The sequence below is a fragment of the Sturnus vulgaris genome, unplaced genomic scaffold (assembly GCF_052056855.1).
Source record: "Sturnus vulgaris isolate bStuVul1 unplaced genomic scaffold, bStuVul1.hap1 Scaffold_1013, whole genome shotgun sequence".
NCBI lineage: Eukaryota > Metazoa > Chordata > Aves > Passeriformes > Sturnidae > Sturnus > Sturnus vulgaris.
This window is the reverse complement of record NW_028275920.1, coordinates 22,501-41,737: the sequence shown is the minus strand read 5'-3', so window position 1 is coordinate 41,737 and position 19,237 is coordinate 22,501. Positions and strand designations below refer to the sequence as shown.

At 37.7% G+C, this 19,237-nt stretch overlaps 1 protein-coding gene across 1 annotated transcript in view; it reads right to left on the bottom strand.

The window, feature by feature from the left end:
• Window positions 1-3,143: 3,143 nt before the first annotated feature.
• Window positions 3,144-19,237, bottom strand: part of LOC148219489 (uncharacterized) — a gene marked incomplete at its 3' end in the record, with an annotated part of 36,991 nt that continues 20,897 nt past the window's right edge. Inside the window, 3 exon segments of the mRNA XM_088157547.1 lie at window positions 3,144-3,246; window positions 9,719-10,066; window positions 14,111-14,419. Coding sequence (XP_088013673.1) covers window positions 3,144-3,246; window positions 9,719-10,066; window positions 14,111-14,419 — 760 coding nt within the window.

Below are 19,237 nucleotides of genomic sequence, written 5' to 3'. Positions count from 1 at the left end.
AAATTTCCAATTCTTGAGGCAAAATCTCCAATTTTGGGGGGGTGAAATTTCCAATTTTTGGAGATAAAATTTCCAATTTTTTTGGAGTGAAATTTCCAGGTTTTGGGGTGAAATTTCCAATTTTTGGGACGAAATTTTCAATTTTTGGGGGTGAAATTTCCAATTTTTTAGGGTGAAATTTCCAATTTTTGGAGCAAAATTCTCAAATTTTTGGGGGCGAAATTTCCAATTTTTGAAGATAAAATTTCCAATTTTTGGGATGAAATTTTCAAACTTTTTCGGGCAAAATTTCCAATTTTTTGAGCACGAAATTTCCAATTTTTGGGTTGAAATTTCCATTTATTTGGGTTGAAATGTCCAAATTTTTTGGGGACGAAATTTTAAATATTTGGGGCGAAATTTCCAATTTTTTGGGACAAAATTTTGAATTTTTTCGGACAAAATTTCCAATTCTTGAGGCAAAATCTCCAATTTTGGGGGGGGTGAAATTTCCAATTTTTGGAGATAAAATTTCCAATTTTTGGGGTGAAATTTCCAATTTTTGGAGATAAAATTTCCAATTTTTTTGGAGTGAAATTTCCAATTTTTGGGTTGAAATTTCCAATTTTTTGGGTTGAAATTCCAATTTTTGGGACGAAATTTTCAAATTTTTTCGGGCAAAATTTTCAATTTTTGGGTTGAAATTTCCAATTTTTTGGGACAAAATTTCCAATTTTTTAGGGTGAAATTTCCAATTTTTGGAGCAAAATTCTCAAATTTTTTGGGGGCGAAATTTCCAGTTTTAGGGGACAAAATTTCATATTTTTGGGTCAAAATTTCCAATTTTTTGGGACAAAATTTCCAATTCTTGAGGCAAAATCTCCAATTTTGGGGGGGCGAAATTTCCAATTTTTGGAGATAAAATTTCCAATTTTTGGGTTGAAATTTCCAATTTTTGGGGACGAAATTTTCAAACTTTTTCGGGCAAAATTTCCAATTTTTTCAGGCAAAATTTTCAAATTTTTGGGGGGTGAAATTTCCAATTTTTGGGGGTGAAATTTCCAATTTTTGGGGACAAAATTTCCAACTTTTAGGTCGAAACTTTCAATTTTTTGGGGGTGAAATTTCCAATTTTTGGAGATAAAATTTCCAATGTTTTTGGAGTGAAATTTCCAATTTTGGGGGGCAAAATTTACAATTTTTGGGGGGTGAAATTTCCAATTTTTGGGGCCAAATTTCCAATTTTTTGGGGTGAAAATGGGAAAATTTGGGGTGAAAATTGGAAATTTTGGGGGGATTTGGGGAGAAATGGAGAAATTTGAGTTCAGAAATGCAAAGTTTGGGTCAGAAGGGGAAATTTTAGACAAAAATGAGAAATGAAGCCTCAATTCCCAATGAAAACGGGGCCTAGAAGGGGTTAAAACCTTCCTGGATGGGTTAATTAATCCTTTAATTCATTAATTATCACCCTGATTAATTGATTAACCTGAGCCTGAGGTAATTAATCCACTCTGAGGGTAATTAATGAACCCGGGGGTAATTAAAGCCAAGAAAAGAGACGAAATTTCCAATTTTTGAAAGCAAAATTTCCAATTTTTGGAGATGAAATTTCCAAATTTTGGAGTGAAATTTCCAATTTTTTTGGAGTGAAATTTCCAATTTTTGGGACGAAATTTTCAAACTTTTTCGGGCAAAATTTCCAATTTTTTCAGGCAAAATTTCCAATTTTTGGGGATGAAATTTCCAATTTTTGAGGAAAAAATTTCCAATTTTTTGGGACAAAATTTCCAATTCTTGAGGCAAAATCTCCAATTTTTGGGGGGGCGAAATTTCCAATTTTTGGAGATAAAATTTCCAATTTTTTTGGAGTGAAATTTCCAGTTTTTTGGGGTGAAATTTCCAATTTTTGGGACGAAATTTTCAAATTTTTTCGGGCAAAATTTCCAATTTTTTCAGGCAAAATTTCCAATTTTTTTGGGTTGAAATTTCCAATTTTTTGCCGTGTAATTTCCAATTTTTGGGGCGAAATTTCCAGTGTTTTGGACAAAATTTCCAATTTTGGGGTGAAATTTCCAATTTTTGAAGATAAAATTTCCAATTTTTTTGGAAGTGAAATTTCCAGTTTTTGGGTTGAAATTTCTAATTTTTGGAACAAAATTTTCAAACTTTTTCGGGGCAAAATTTCCAATTTTATCGGGCAAAATTTTCAATTTTTGGGGGTGAAATTTCCAATTTTTGGAGGAAAATTCTCAAATTTTTGGGGGCGAAATTTCCAGTTTTAGGGGACAAAATTTCCAATTTTTTGGGGACAAAATTTCCAATGTTTTTGGGGTAAAATTTCCAATTTTTGGGGGGAAATTCCGAATTTTTGGGATGAAATTTCCAAATTTTGGGTTGAAATTCCTAATTTTTGGAGGCAAAATTTCCAATTTTTTGGAAGGAAATTTCCAATTTTTGGGAGCGAAATTTCAAATTTTTAGGGCAAATTTTTCCAATTTTTGGATTGAAATTTCCCATTTTTGGGACAAAATTTACAATTTCTTGGGGGTAAAATTTCCAATTTTTTGAGCATGAAATTTCCATTTTTGGGGGGACGAAATTTCCAATTTTTTGGGGAGCAAAATTTCCAATTTTTTCGGGGTGAAATTTCCAATTTTTGGGGACGAAAATTCCAATTTTTGGAGGTGAAAATTCCAATTTTTGGGACGAAATTACAATTTTGTGGCGACAAAATTTCCAATTTTTGGGGGGCCAAAATTTCCCATTTTTGGGACAAAATTTACAATTTCTTGGGGGTAAAATTTCCAATTTTTTGAGCATGAAATTTCCATTTTTTGGGGGACGAAATTTCCAATTATTTGGGATGAAATTTGGAATTTTTGGGGGACAAAATTTCCAATTTTTGGGGGGTGAAATTTCCAATTATTTTGAGGTATAATTCCCAATTTTTGGGAAAAAAAATCCAATTATTTTGGGGTGAAATTTCCAATATTTTTGGGCGAAATTTGCAATTTTGGGGGCGAAATTTCCAATTTTTTGGGTCAAAATTTTCAATTTTTGGGGAGCGAAATTTCCAAATTTTTTGGGACAAAATTCTCAATTTTTTGGGGACGATTTTGGGACAATTTGGGGTCGGGTTCCTCCCCTCCCCCCCCCCCACTGACCTCTCCTCTTCCGGCACAGCCAAGCAGCCAATAGGAGCGCGAGGAGCAGCGAAGGCCACGCCCACGACGCAGCCGACAACCAATGGGAGGAGACTGACCTGAGCTGGGGGCACCCAAAAAAAAAAACGAGTCAGAAAATACCCAAAAAACCCAAAATTTCACCCAAAAAGCCCAAAATTTCACCCCAAAAACCCCAAAATTTCACCCCAGAAAACCCAAAATTTCACCCAAAAACCCCAAAATTTCACCCCAAAAAACCCCAAAATTTCACCCAAAAACCCCAAAATTTCACCCAAAAAACCCCAAAATTTCACCTCAAAAAACCCAAAATTTCACCCAAAAACCCCAAAATTTCACCCCAAAAACCCCGAAATTTCACCCCAAAAAACCCCAAAATTTCACCCCAAAAAACCCAAAAATTTCACCCCAAAACCCCAAAATTTCACCCAAAAAACCCCAAAATTTACCCCCAAAAAACCCCAAAATTTCACCTCAAAAAACCCAAAAATTTCACCCAAAAAACCCAAAAATTTCACCGAAAAAACCCCAAAATTTCACCTCAAAAAACCCAAAAATTTCACCCCAAAAAAACCCAAAATTTCACCCAAAAAACCCCAAAATTTCACCCAAAAAAACCCGAAATTTCACCCAAAAAACCCCAAAATTTCACCGAAAAAACCCCAAAATTTCACACAAAAAACCCCAAAATTTCACCCCAAAAAACCCCAAAATTTCACCGAAAAAACCCCAAAATTTCACCCCAAAAAACCCAAAATTTCACCCAAAAAACCCAAAATTTCACCCCAAAAAACCCGAAATTTCACCCAAAAACCCCAAAATTTCACCTAAAAAACCCCAAAATTTCACCCCAAAAAACCCAATAATTTCACCCAAAAAAACCCAAAATTTCACCCCAAAAAACCCCAAAATTTCACCCAAAAAAACCCAATAATTTCACCCAAAAAAACCCAAAATTTCACCCCAAAAAACCCCAAAATTTCACACAAAAAACCCCAAAATTTCACCGAAAAAACCCCAAAATTTCACACAAAAAACCCCAAAATTTCACCCCAAAAAACCCCAAAATTTCACCCAAAAACCCCAAAAATTTCACACAAAAAAATCCGAAATTTCACCCCAAAAAACCCCAAAATTTCACCCAAAAAACCCCAAAATTTCACCCCAAAAAACCCGAAATTTCACCCAAAAACCCCAAAATTTCACCCAAAAACCCAAAATTTCACCCCAAAAAACTCCAAAATTTCACCCCAAAAAACCCAAAAATTTCACCCCAAAACCCCAAAATTTCACCCAAAAAACCCCAAAATTTACCCCCAAAAAACCCCAAAATTTCACCTCAAAAAACCCAAAAATTTCACCCAAAAAAACCCAAAAATTTCACCGAAAAAACCCCAAAATTTCACCTCAAAAAACCCAAAAATTTCACCCCAAAAAAACCCAAAATTTCACCCAAAAAACCCCAAAATTTCACCCAAAAAAACCCGAAATTTCACCCAAAAAACCCCAAAATTTCACCCAAAAAAATCCGAAATTTCACCCAAAAAGCCCCAAAATTTCACCCAAAAAAACCCAAAATTTCACCCCAAAACCCCAAAATTTACCCCCCAAAAACCCCAAAATTTCACCTCAAAAAACCCAAAAATTTCACTGAAAAAAACCCAAAATTTCACCCAAAAACCCCAAAATTTCACCCCAAAAAAACCCCAAAATTTCACCAAAAAAAACCCAAAAATTTCACCCAAAAAAACCCCAAAATTTCACCCAAAAAACCCAAAAATTTCACCCAAAAACAAATCCGAAATTTCACCCAAAAAACCCCAAAATTTCACCCCAAAACCCAAAATTTCACCCCAAAAAACCCAAAATTTACCAAAAAAGCCCCAAAATTTCACCCCAAAAAACCCAAAATTTCACCCAAAAAAACCCAAAATTTCACCCCAAAAAATCCCAAAATTCCCCCAAAACTTCCCCAAAATCCCAAAATTCTCCACCCAAAAAAATCCCAAAAATTCTCCCAAAATACCCCCCCAAAAAACCCAAAATTCTCCACCCAAAAAATCCCAAAATCTCCCCAAAAATCTCCCCCAAAAATCCCAAAAATCTGCACCCAAAAAACCCCAAAATTCCCCCAAAATCTCCCCCCAAAAATCCCAAAATTCTCCACCCAAAAAATCCCAAAAAAATCCCCAAATTCCACCAAAATCTCCCCAAAAAATCCCCAAAAATTCCAAAATTTCCCCAAAAATCCCAAAATCTCCCCCCAAAAAAATTTTGGGGTGGAAATTTTGGGGTCTTGGGGGGGAAATTTGGGGAAATTTGAGGAAAATTTGGGGAAATTTTGGGATTTTGGGGCTCAAATTTGGGGCAATTTTGGGAAATTTTGAGAAATTTGGGGGAAATTTTCGGGAAATTTTGGGGGAATTTTGGAGTTTTGGGGCAAAATTTGGGAAAATTTGGGGAAATTTTGGGAAATTTGGGGGTTTTGGGGATCAAATTTGGGGGAAAAATTGGTGAAATTTGGGGGGATTTTGGGTCGAAATTTTGGGATTTTAAGAAAATTTTGGGGAATTTTGGGGGGAATTTTTGGAGAAATTTGGGAAAAATTTTGGGGGTTTTGAGGATTAAATTTGGGGGGAATTTTGGGATTTGGGGTCTCAATTTTGGGGAAATTTTGGGGATTTTGAGACTCAAATTTGGGGAAATTTGGGGGAAATTTTGGGATTTTGGGGCAAAATTTTGCGGAAAATTTTGGGGGAATTTTGGGGGAATTTTGGGGATCAAATTTGGGGGAAAATTTGGGAAAATTTTAGGGGAATTTGGGGATTTTGGGGCTCAATTTTGGGGAAATTTGGGGGAAATTTGGGGGAAATTTGGGGGGTTTGTGACTCAATTTTAGGGGAAAATTTGGGGATTTTGGGGCTCAATTTTGGGGAAATTTGGGGGTTTTGGGGCTCAATTATGGGGGAAATTTTGGGGGAAATTTGGAAGTTTTGGGGACCAATTTTGGGGGAAAAATTGGGAATTTTGGGGGCTCAAATTGGGGAAATTTTGGGGATTTTGGGCTCAATTTTGGGAGAAATTTGGGGGATTTGCGGGCAAAATATTTTTTTGAAATTTTTGGGGAAAATTTCGGGGTTTTGGGGCTCAATTTTGGGGAAATTTTGGGGGGAAAATTTTGGGGAAAATTTGGAGGTTTTGGGGGCTCAATTTAGGGGAAATTTGGTGGGAAATTTGGGGTTTTAGGGTAAAATCCGAGAATTTTTGGGGTGAAATCAGAGGTTTTTGAGGTAAAATCCAAGATTTTTGTATAAAATCAGAAATTTTTAGGCCAAACTTGGAGATTTTGTGGGTAAAATCGGGGATTTTGGGGGTAAAATTGGATAATTTTGCGGTAAATTCAGAGATTTTTTGTGTAAATTTGGAAAATTTTGGGGCAAAATCAGAAATTTTTGTGTTAAAAACGATATTTTTGGGGTGAAATCAGAGATTTTTTGGGGTAAAATCGGAGATTTTTGGGGTAAAATCCCAGATTTTTGGGTTAAAATCCCCGATTTTTGATGTAAAAATCCCACATTTTTGTGTAAAATCCGAGATTTTTGGTGTAAAATCCGAGATTTTTGGGGGTAAACTCCGAGATTTTGGGTTCAAATCAGAAATTTTTGGTGTAAAGTCCCCGGTTTTTGGTTAAAATCCCAGATTTTGATGTAAAATCCCAGATTTTGGGGTTAAAACCCCACATTTTCGCGTTAAATTTCCAAGATTTTTGGTTAAAATCCCCGATTTTTCACGTAAAATCCCACATTTTTGGTTAAAATCCCAGATTTTTTGCGTTAAAATCCCAGATTTTTGGTTAAAACCCGACATTTTGGGTTAAATTCCCACATTTTTGATGTAAAATCCCAGATTTTTTTGAAATGTAAAATCCCACATTTTTGGTTAAAAGCCCCGATTTTTGGTTAAACCCCCACATTTTCAGGTTAAAACCCCACATTTTTGGGTTAAAATCCACGATTTTTTGTTAAAATCCCCAATTTTTGGGTTAAAACCCCACATTTTTGATTTAAAATCCCACATTTTTGGGGTAAACTACCACAATTTTCGTGAAAAATTCGAGATTTTTGAGGCAAAATCCCCGATTTTTGGGGTAAAATTCGAGATTTTTGGGGTAAAATCCCAAATTTTTGGGCCAAACTCAGAGATTTTTTGGGATAAATTCAGAGATTTTGGGGGTAAAAATGAAAAATTTTGGGGTAAAATCAGAAATTTTTGTGTTAAATCCGAGATTTTTGGGGTGAAATCCGAGCTTTTTGTATAAAATCAGAAATTCTGGGGTAAAATTGGAGATTTTTGGGGTAAAATCAGAAATTTTGGGGAAAGATCAGGAATTTTTGGGCCAAAATTGGAGATTTTTGTGGTAAACTCGGAGATTTTGGGGGGTAAAATCCGAGATTTTGGGGGTGAAATCCCCGATTTTTGGGGTTAAAACCCCACATTTTTGGGATGAAATCCCACATTTTTGGGTTAAAATTCCCAATTTTTGTGTAAAATTCCACATTTTTGGGTTAAAATCCCAGATTTTCGCGATAAACTCCCACTTTTTTTTTTTTTTTTTTTAAATCGAGATTTTTTGTGGTAAAATCTCAGATTTCTGATGTAAAACCCCACATTTTTGGGTTAAAATCCCCGATTTTTGGGGTAAAATCCCTGACTTTTGGGGTTAAAATCCCCGATTTTTGATGTAAAATCAGAAATTTTGGGGTTAAATCCGAGATTTTTGTGGTAAAATCCCCGATTTTTCTGTAAAATCCCCGATTTTTGGGTTAAATTCCCACATTTTTGATGTAAAATCTCCGATTTTGGGGTTAAAATCCCAGATTTTGGGGGTAAAATCAGAAATTTTGGGGGTAAACGCCGAGATTTTGGGTTAAAATCGGAGATTTTTGGTGTAAAATCAGAAATTCTTGGTTAAAATCCGAGAATTTGGGGTTAAAATCCCCGATTTTTGGGTTAAAATCTCACATTTTGGGATTAAAATCCCACATTTTTGATGTAAAATCCCCGATTTTTGGTTAAAATCCCAGATTTTGATGTAAAATTCCCGATTTTTGGGCTAAAATCCGACATTTTCGGATTAAGATCCCACATTTTTGGTGTAAAATCCCCGATTTTTGGTGTAAAATCAGAAATTTTGGGGTTAAATCCGAGATTTTTGAGGTAAAATCCCAGATTTTTCTGTAAAATCCCCGATTTTGGGGTTAAAATCCCAAATTTTTGGGTTAAAATCCCACATTTTCGGGTTAAAATGTCACATTTTCGGGTTAAAACCCATATTTTGGGGTAAAAATCGCACATTTTTGGGTTAAAATCCCACATTTTTGGTGTAAACGCCGAGATTTTGGGTTCATATCAGAAATTTTTGGTGTAAAATCCCCGATTTTCGGATTAAAACCCCACATTTTTGGGTTAAAATCCCACATTTTTGGTTAAAAGCCCCGATTTTTGGGTTAAAATCCACGATTTTCAGGTTAAAATCCCAGATTTTGGAGGTTAAACCCCCACATTTTTGGTGTCAAAACCCCACATTTTTGATGTAAAATCCCACATTTTTGGGTTAAAATCCCCGATTTTTGGGTTAAAATCCCAGATTTTGGGTATAAAATCCCCGATTTTCAGGTTAAAACCCCACATTTTGGGGTTAAAATCCCACATTTTTGCGTTAAATTTCCTAGATTTTTGGTTAAAATCCCCGATTTTTGGGTTAAAATCCCGCATTTTTCACGTAAAATCCCACACTTTGGGGTTAAAAACCCAGATTTTTGCTTAAAACCCGACATTTTGGGTTAAATTCCCACATTTTTGATGTAAAATCCCATATTTTTCGTTAAAATCCTCAATTTTTGATGTAAAATCCCCGATTTTTGGTTAAAATCCCAGATTTTGACGTAAAATTCCCAGTTTTTGGGCTAAAATCCGACATTTTCGTGTTAAAACCCCACATTTTTGGTGTAAAATCCAGATTTTTGGTTAAAATCCCCGATTTTTGGTTTAAAATCAGAAATTTTGGGGTTAAATCCGAGATTTTTGTGGTAAAATCCCAGATTTTTCTGTAAAATCCCCAATTTTTGGGCTAAAAAATCCCACATTTTGATTTAAAACCCCACATTTTCGGGTTAAAATCCCACATTTTTGATGTAAAATCCCCGATTTTTGGGTTAAAATCACAGATTTTGGGGGTAAAATCCGAGGTTTTGGGGGGGTAAACTCCGAGATTTTGGGTTATAATCGGAAATTTTGGCGTAAAATCCCCGATTTTGGTGTAAAATCCCAGATTTTTGGGATAAAATCCCATATTTTGGGGTTAAAACCCATATTTTGGGTTAAATTCCCGCATTTTTGATGTAAAATCCACGATTCTGGGGTTAAAATCCCCGATTTTTGGGTTAAAACCCCACATTTTTGATGTAAAACCCCACATTTTGGGATAAACCCCCGCATTTCCGGGTCAAACCCCCGCATTTCCGGGTCAAACCCCCGCATTTCCGGTGTCCCCTCACCCGACACCGCCACGGCCTCGCTGGGCGGGGACCGGGCCCAGCCCCACTCCAGCTCCTCCTCGTAGCGGCAGCTGAAACTTCCGGTGCCGGAACCGGAAGTAGCGCCGGAACCGGAAGTATCGCCGGAAGTCGCGCCGGAAGCGGAAGCGGCGCCGACCGGAAGCTCCACCCAGACCCGGGGCCCGGCGCTGGCCGCGGTTTCGGCGCCGTCGCGGTAGAAAAGGAAGCGGCGGCGGGCGGGGCCCGGGGAGGGGGAGGGGACGAGGCAGGTGAGGGAAATTCGGGATCCGGAACCGTCGGGAGAGGCCGAGGGAGGGGAGAGGAGGAGGATGGGCTGGGGGGGAGGGGCTGGGGGGGGAGAGGGACGGTCAGTGGGTGTGGGTGTGGCCGGTGGGTGTGGTCAGTGCAGTGGGTGTGGTCATTGGGGTGGGTGTGGTCAGTGGGTGTGGTCAGTGCAGTGGGTGTGGTCATTGGGGTGGGTGTGGTCAGTGGGCGTGGTCAGTGCAGTGGGTGTGGTCAGTGCAGTGGGTGTGGTCATTGGGGTGGGTGTGGTCAGTGGGTGTGGTCAGTGCAGTGGGTGTGGTCATTGGGGTGGGTGTGGTCAGCGGGTGTGGTCAGTGCAGTGGGTGTGGTCAGTGCAGTGGGTGTGGTCATTGGGGTGGGTGTGGTCAGTGGGTGTGGTCAGTGCAGTGGGCGTGGTCAGTGGGTGTGGTCTCTTCAGTGGGTGTGGTCACTGTGTGTGGACACTGGGTGTGGTCAGTGGGTGTGGTCAGTGCTGTGGGCGTGGCCACACCCAAAATTCCCCAAAATCTCCTTCCCACCCCACCCCCACACCCCCATTCCCCAAACCCAAAATTCCCCCCCTCAATCCCCAAATCCCCAAAATCCCAAATCCCAAACCCCAAATCCCAAAATCACAAATCCCAAAATCCCCAAACTCCCAATCCCAAAATCCCAATTCCCAAATCCCAAACCCCAAATCCCAAAATCCCAAAATCAGAAATCCCCAAACCCCAAATACCAAAATCCCAAATTCCCAAATCCCCAAATCCTCAATCCCCAAACCCCAAATCCCCAAATTCCCAAATCCAAAATCCCAAATTTCCAAATCCACAAATTCCCCAAATCTGCAAAACCCCAAATCCCAAACCCCAAATCCCCAAACCCCAAAATCCCAAATCCCCAAAATCCTGAATCCCCAAATCCCCAAACCCCAAAACTCTCAATCCCAAAATCCCAATTCCCAAAATCCCAAATCCCAAAAATCCCAAATCCCCAAATCTCAAAATCCCAATCCCCAAAATCCAAAATCCCCAATCTCAAATTCTTGAATCCCAAATCCCAAATTTTTAAAATCCCATTTCCCAAATCCCCAAAATCCCAAATCTCCAAATCTCAAAATCCCAATCCCCAAAATCCCAAATTCCAAAATCCTCAAATTCCAAATTCCCAAACCCAAAATCCCCAAATCCCAAAACCCCAATCCCCCAAATCCCCAAGTTCCAAATTCCCAAACCCAAAATCCCAAATCCCAAACCCCAAATCTCAAAATCCCAATCCCAAAATCCCAATCCCCAAAATCCCAATTCCTAAAATCCCAAATCCCCAAACACCAAAACCCCAAAATCCCAAATCCCCAAAATCCTGAATCCCCAAACCCCAAAACTCTCAATCCCAAAATCCCAATTCCCGAAATCCCAAATCCCAAATCCCCAAATCTCAAAATCCCAATCCCCCAAATCCCAAAATCCCAAATCCCCAATCTCAAATTCTTGAATCCCAAATCCCAAATTTTTAAAATCCCATTTCCCAAATCCCCAAAATCCCAAATCCCCAAATCTCAAAATCCCAGTCCCCAAAATCCCAAATCCCCAAATCCCAAATCCCAAAATCCAAAATCCTCAAATTCCAAATTCCCAAACCCAAAAGCCCAAACCCCAAAATCCCAAATCCCCAAAATCCCAAACCCCAAATCCCCAAACCCCAAACCACAAACTCAAAATCCCAAACCCCCAAATCTCAAAATCCCAATCCCTAAAATCCCAATTCCAAAATCCCAAAATCCCAAATTCCCAAATCCCCAAAATCCCAAAATCCCCAAACCCCAATTCCCAAAATCCCAAATCCCAAAATCCCAAAATCCCAAACCCCAAATCCGTAAACCCCACAGTCCCAAATCCCAAAATCCCAAATCCCAAACCCCAAATCCCCAAAATCCCAAACCCCAAATCCCAAAATCACAAATCCCAAACCCCAAAACTCCAAAATCCCAAACCCCCAAATCTCAAAATCCCAATCCCCAAAACCCCAAATTCCAAAATCCCCAAATTCCAAATTCCCAAACCCAAAATCCCAATTCCCAAAATCCCCAAACCCCAAAACTCTCAATCCCAAAATCCCAATTCCCAAAATCCCAAATCCCCAAAATCCCAAATCCCCAAATCCCCAAATCTCAAAATCCCAATCCCCCAAATCCCAAAATCCCAAATCCCCAATCTCAAATTCTTGAATCCCAAATCCCAAATTTTTAAAATCCCATTTCCCAAATCCCCAAAATCCCAAATCCCCAAATCTCAAAATCCCAATCCCCAAAATCCCAAATTCCAAAATCCCCAAGTTCCAAATTCCCAAACCCAAAATCCCAAATCCCAAACCCCAAATCTCAAAATCCCAATCCCAAAATCCCAATCCCCAAAATCCCAATTCCTAAAATCCCAAATCCCCAAACACCAAAATCCCAAATCCCCAAAATCCTGAATCCCCAAACCCCAAAACTCTCAATCCCCAAATCCCAATTCCCGAAATCCCAAATCCCCAAAACCCCAAATCCCCAAATCCTAAACCCAAAATCCCAAACCCCAAATCCCCAAAATCTCAGATCTCAAATCCCAATCCCCAAAATCCCAAACCCCCAAATCCCAAAATCACAAATCCCAAAACTCCAAAATCCCAAATCCCCAAATCTCAAAATCCCAGTCCCCAAAATCCCAAATCCCCAAATCCCAAATCCCAAAATCCAAAATCCTCAAATTCCAAATTCCCAAACCCAAAAGCCCAAACCCCAAAATCCCAAATCCCCAAAATCCCAAACCCCAAATCCCCAAACCCCAAACCACAAACTCAAAATCCCAAACCCCCAAATCTCAAAATCCCAATCCCTAAAATCCCAAATTCCAAAATCCCAAAATCCCAAATTCCCAAATCCCCAAAATCCCAAAATCCCCAAACCCCAATTCCCAAAATCCCAAATCCCAAAATCCCAAAATCCCAAACCCCAAATCCGTAAACCCCACAGTCCCAAATCCCAAAATCCCAAATCCCAAACCCCAAATCCCCAAAATCCCAAACCCCAAATCCCAAAATCACAAATCCCAAACCCCAAAACTCCAAAATCCCAAACCCCCAAATCTCAAAATCCCAATCCCCAAAACCCCAAATTCCAAAATCCCCAAATTCCAAATTCCCAAACCCAAAATCCCAATTCCCAAAATCCCCAAACCCCAAAACTCTCAATCCCAAAATCCCAATTCCCAAAATCCCAAATCCCCAAAATCCCAAATCCCCAAATCCCCAAATCTCAAAATCCCAATCCCCCAAATCCCAAAATCCCAAATCCCCAATCTCAAATTCTTGAATCCCAAATCCCAAATTTTTAAAATCCCATTTCCCAAATCCCCAAAATCCCAAATCCCCAAATCTCAAAATCCCAATCCCCAAAATCCCAAATTCCAAAATCCCCAAGTTCCAAATTCCCAAACCCAAAATCCCAAATCCCAAACCCCAAATCTCAAAATCCCAATCCCAAAATCCCAATCCCCAAAATCCCAATTCCTAAAATCCCAAATCCCCAAACACCAAAATCCCAAATCCCCAAAATCCTGAATCCCCAAACCCCAAAACTCTCAATCCCCAAATCCCAATTCCCGAAATCCCAAATCCCCAAATCCCCAAATCTCAAAATCCCAATCCCCCAAATCCCAAAATCCCAAATCCCCAATCTCAAATTCTTGAATCCCAAATCCCAAATTTTTAAAATCCCATTTCCCAAATCCCCAAAATCCCAAATCCCCAAATCTCAAAATCCCAATCCCCAAAATCCCAAATCCCCAAATCCCAAAATCCAAAATCCTCAAATTCCAAATTCCGAAACCCAAAATCCAAAACCCCAAAATCCCAAATCCCCAAAATCCCAAACCCCAAATCCCCAAACCCCAAACCACAAACTCAAAATCCCAAACCCCCAAATCTCAAAATCCCAATCCCCAAAACCCCAAATTCCAAAATCCCCAAATTCCAAATTCCAAAATCCCAATCCCAAAATCCCAATCCCCAAAATCCCAAATCCCAAATCCCCAAAACCCCAATCCCCAAACTCCGGTCTCCACCCTTTACCTGTCACCACCACGGCCACGCCCCCGCTGGGCGGGGCCTCCACCCAAGCCCCGCCCACCTCCTCCTCCACCCGGCAGCTGAAATTCCCGGAGAATTCTTCGGAAACGCTCGGCACGAGCAGCTCGGAGCGATTTCCGGCGCTCACCATGACGTCATCGGCGCCCAGCGTCACCTCGGCGCCGTCGCGGAAGAAGCGGAAGCGGCGCCGGAAGTGACGCACGGGGGTGACGCAGCGCAGGCGCAGTTGGTGCCCGGCGGGAACCAGGCCCGAGGGCGGCTCCACCGAGAGCGCCGGGGCCGGGCACGGAGCTGGGAAAGCGGGAAAAATAAAAATTAGCGGGAAAAATTAAAAATTATCGGGGAAAAATTAAAAATTATCGGGAAAAAATTAAAAATTTGGGGGGGAAATAAAAATTTTGGGGGGAAAATAAAAAATTTGGGGGAAAAATTAAAAAATTTTGGGGGGGAAAATAAAAATTATCGGGGAAAAATTAAAAATTATCGGGGAAAAATTGAAATTATCGGGAAAAAATAAAAAATTTGGGGGGAAAATTTAAAATTATCGGGGGAAAATAAAAAATTATCGGGGAAAAATTAAAAATTTGGGGGGGAAATAAAAAATTTGGGGGAAAATAAAAATTTTGGGGGGAAAATAAAAAATTTGGGGGGGAAATAAAAATTTGGGGGGGAAAATAAAAATTATCGGGGAAAAATTAAAAATTATCGGGGAAAAATTAAAAATTTGGGGGGGAAAATAAAAATTATCGGGGAAAAATTAAAAATCATCGGGGAAAAATTAAAAATTTGGGGGGGGAAATAAAAATTATCGGGGAAAATTAAAAATTATCGGGGAAAAATTAAAATTATCGGGGAAAAATTAAAAATTATCGGGGAAAAATTAAAAATTTGGGGGGGAAAATAAAAATTATCGGGGAAAATTAAAAATTATCGGGGAAAAATTAAAAATTTGGGGGGGAAAATAAAAAATTATCGGGGAAAAATTAAAAATTATCGGGGAAAAATTAAAAATTATCGGGGAAAAATTCAAATTATTGGGGAAAAATTAAAAATTTGGGGGGAAAATAAAAAAAATTGGGGGGAAAATAAAAAAAATTTGGGGGGAAAATAAAAATTATCGGGGAAAATTAAAAATTATCGGGGAAAAATTAAAAATTTGGGGGGGAAATAAAAAATTATAGGGGAAAAATTAAAAATTATCGGGGGAAATAAAAATTATCGGGGAAAAATTAAAAATTTGGGGGGGAAAATAAAAATTATCGGGGAAAATTAAAAATTATCGGGGAAAAATTAAAATTATCGGGGAAAAATTAAAAATTATCGGGGAAAAATTAAAAATTATCGGGGGAAAATAAAAAATTTGGGGGGAAAAATTAAAAATTTGGGGGGGAAATAAAAAATTTGGGGGGGAAAATAAAAATTATCGGAGAAAAATTAAAAATTTGGGGGAAAAATTAAAAAATTTTGGGGGGGAAAATAAAAATTATCGGGGAAAATTAAAAATTATCGGGGGAAATAAAAATTATCGGGGAAAAATTAAAAAATTTGGGGGGGAAATAAAAAATTATCGGGGAAAAATTAAAAATTATCGGGGAAAAATTAAAAAATTTGGGGGGGAAATAAAAAATTATCGGGGAAAAATTAAAAATTATCGGGGAAAAATTAAAAATTATCGGGGAAAAATTCAAATTATTGGGGAAAAATTAAAAATTTGGGGGGAAAATAAAAAAAATTGGGGGGAAAATAAAAATTATCGGGGAAAATTAAAAATTATCGGGGAAAATTAAAAATTATCGGGGAAAAATTAAAATTATCGGGGAAAAATTAAAATTATCGGGGAAAAATTAAAAATTATCGGGGAAAAATTAAAATTATCGGAGAAAAATTAAAATTATCGGGGAAAAATAAAAATTAGCGGGGAAAAATTAAAAATTATCGGGGAAAAATTAAAAATTTGGGGGGGAAAATAAAAATTATCGGGGAAAATTAAAAATTATCGGGGAAAAATTAAAAATTATCGGGGAAAATTAAAAATTATCGGGGGAAATAAAAATTATCGGGGAAAAATTAAAAATTTGGGGGGGAAAATAAAAATTATCGGGGAAAAATTAAAAATTATCGGGGAAAAATTAAAAATTATCGGGGAAAAATTTAAAAATTTGGGGGAAAAATTAAAAAAGTTATGGGGGAAAATTAAAAAAATTTGGGGGGAAAATAAAAAATTTTGGGGGAAAAATTAAAAATTTGGGGGAAAATTAAAAAATTTTGGGGAAAAATAAAAAAAATTCTGGGGGAAAAATAAAAAAATTATGGAGGAAAAATAAAAAAAATTTTTGGGAAAAATAAAAACAATCCTGGGGGAAAAATAAAAAAATTATGGAGGAAAAATAAAAAAAAATTTGGGGGAAAATAAAAGATTTTGGGGGAAAAATAAAAAATTATGGGGGAAAAATTATAAATTTTTTGGGAAAAATGAAAAAATTTGGGGGAAAATGAGAGAACTTGGGGGAAAAATGAAAAATTTGAGGGAAAAATAAAAAATTTGGGAGGAAAAATTATAAATTTTTGGGGAAAAATTAAAAAAATTTGGGGGAAAAATTAAAAATTTTGGGGAAAAATTATAAATTTTTGGGGGAAAATTTAAAAATTTGGGGGAAAATAAAAAATTATGGGGGAAAAATAAAAAATTTGAGGGAAAAAGAAAAAATTTGGGGGAAAATAAAAAAAATTTGGGGGGAAAATAAAAAATTCTGGGGGAAAAATTTAAAAATTTGGGGGAAATAAAAAATTTTGGGGAAAAATTAAAAATTTTTGGGAAAAATTATAAATTTGGGGGAAAAATTAAAAATTTTTGGGGAAAAATTTAAAAATTTGGGGGAAAAATTAAAAATTTGGGGGAAAAATAAAAAATTTTGGGGAAATAAAAAATTTGGGGTAAAAATAAATTATGAGGGGAAAATAAAAAATTACGGGGGAAAAATAAAAATTTTGGGAGGAAAAATTATAAATTTATGGGGAAAAATTTAAAAAATTGGGGGAAAATTAAAAATTTGGGGGAAAATAAAAAATTTGAGGGAAAAATAAAAAATTTGGGGGAAAAATTAAAAATTTTGGGGGAAAATAAAATATTTGGGGGAAAAATGAAAATTATGGGGGGAAAATAAAAAAATTATGGTGGAAAAATTAAAAAAAAATTTTGGGAAAATAAAAGATTTTGGGGGAAAAATTTAAAAAATTGGGGGAAAAATTTAAAAAGTTATGGGGGAAAAATAAAAAATTTTTGGGAAAAATAAAAAATTTTGGGGGAAAATAAAAAATTTTGGGGGAAAAATTAAAAAAATTATGGAGGAAAAATAAAAAATTTGGGGGGAAAATAAAAAATTTTGGGGGGAAAATAAAAAAAATTCTGGGGGAAAAATAAAAAAATTATGGAGGAAAAATAAAAAAAAATTTTGGGGAAAATAAAAGATTTTGGGGGAAAAATAATAAATTTGGGGGGAAAAATTAAAAAATTTTGGGGAAAAATGAAAAATTTGGGGGAAAAAAATTTGGGGGAAAAATAAAAAATTTGAGGGAAAATAAAAATTATGGGGGAAAAATAAATAAATTATGGGGGAAAAATTATAAATTTTTTGGGAAAAATGAAAAATTTGAGGGAAAAATAAAAAATGGGAGAAAAATTATAAATTTTTTGGGAAAAATTAAAAAATTTGGGAGAAAAAAATTTGGGGGAAAAATAAAAAATTTTGGGGGAAAAATTAAAAATTTGGGGGAAAAATAAAAAATTTATGGGGGAAAAATGAAAAAATTTGAGGGAAAAATGAAAAATTATGGGGGAAAAAGAAAAAATTTTGGGTCAAAAAAATCCTAAAAGTGGCCTCAAAAAATTCAAATTTTTTGGATTTTTGGAGGTGGAAAAAATTGGGGGAAAAATAAAAATTTTGGGAGAGGTTTGGGTTAAAAATTGGAAAAATAGGCACAAAAATTCGGATTTTGGGGCTTTTTGGAGGTTGGAATGGAAAAATTTGGGAGAAAAATGAAATTTTTGGGTCAAAAAAGTGTAAAAAATGACCCCAAAAAATTCGATTTTTGGAGGTGGAAAAATTTGGGGTAAAAATGAAATTTTGGGAGAGGTTGGGATTGGATTTGGGTAAAAAAATTTTGGTGTTTTGGAAAAAATGGGGGAAAATCCCAGAAATCCCAAATTTTGGATTTTTGGGAGATTTGGTTGGGACGATCCAACCAAAACCAACCCAACCGTGGGCAACCAAACCCAACCATGGGCAACCAAAACCAACCTTGGGCAACCAAAACCAACCTTGGGCAACCAAACCCAACCCAACCCAACTCAACCAAACCCAACCCAACCCCAACCCAACTCAACCCAACCCAACCCAACTCAACCAAACCCAACTCAACCCAACCCAACCCAACCCAACTCAACCCAACCCAACTCAACCCAACCCAACCCAACCCAACCAAACCCAACCCAACTCAACCCAACCCAACCCAACCCAACCCAACCCAACCCAACCCAACTCAACCCAACCCAACCCAACCCAACCCAACCAACCCAACCCAACCCAACCCAGCCCAACTCAACTCAACCCAACCCAACCTTGGGCAACCCAACCCAACTCAACCAAACCCAACCCAACCCAACCAACCCAACTCAACCCAACCCAACCCAACCCAACTCAACCCAACCCAACCCAACCCAACCCAACCAACCCAACTCAACCCAACCCAACCCAACCCAACCCAACTCAACCCAACCCAACCCAACGCAACCCAACCCAACTCAACCCAACTCAACCCAACCCAACCCAACTCAACCCAACCCAACTCAACCCAACCCAACCCAACCTTGGGCAACCCAACCCAACCCAACCAAACCCAACCCAACCCAACTCAACCCAACCCAACTCAACCCAACCCAACCCAACCAAACCCAACCCAACCCAACTCAACCCAACCCAACCCAACTCAACCCAACCCAACCAACCCAACCAAACCCAACCCAACCCAACTCAACTCAACCCAACCCAACCCAACCAAACCCAACCCAACCCAACCAACCCAACCCAACCCAACTCAACCCAACCCAAC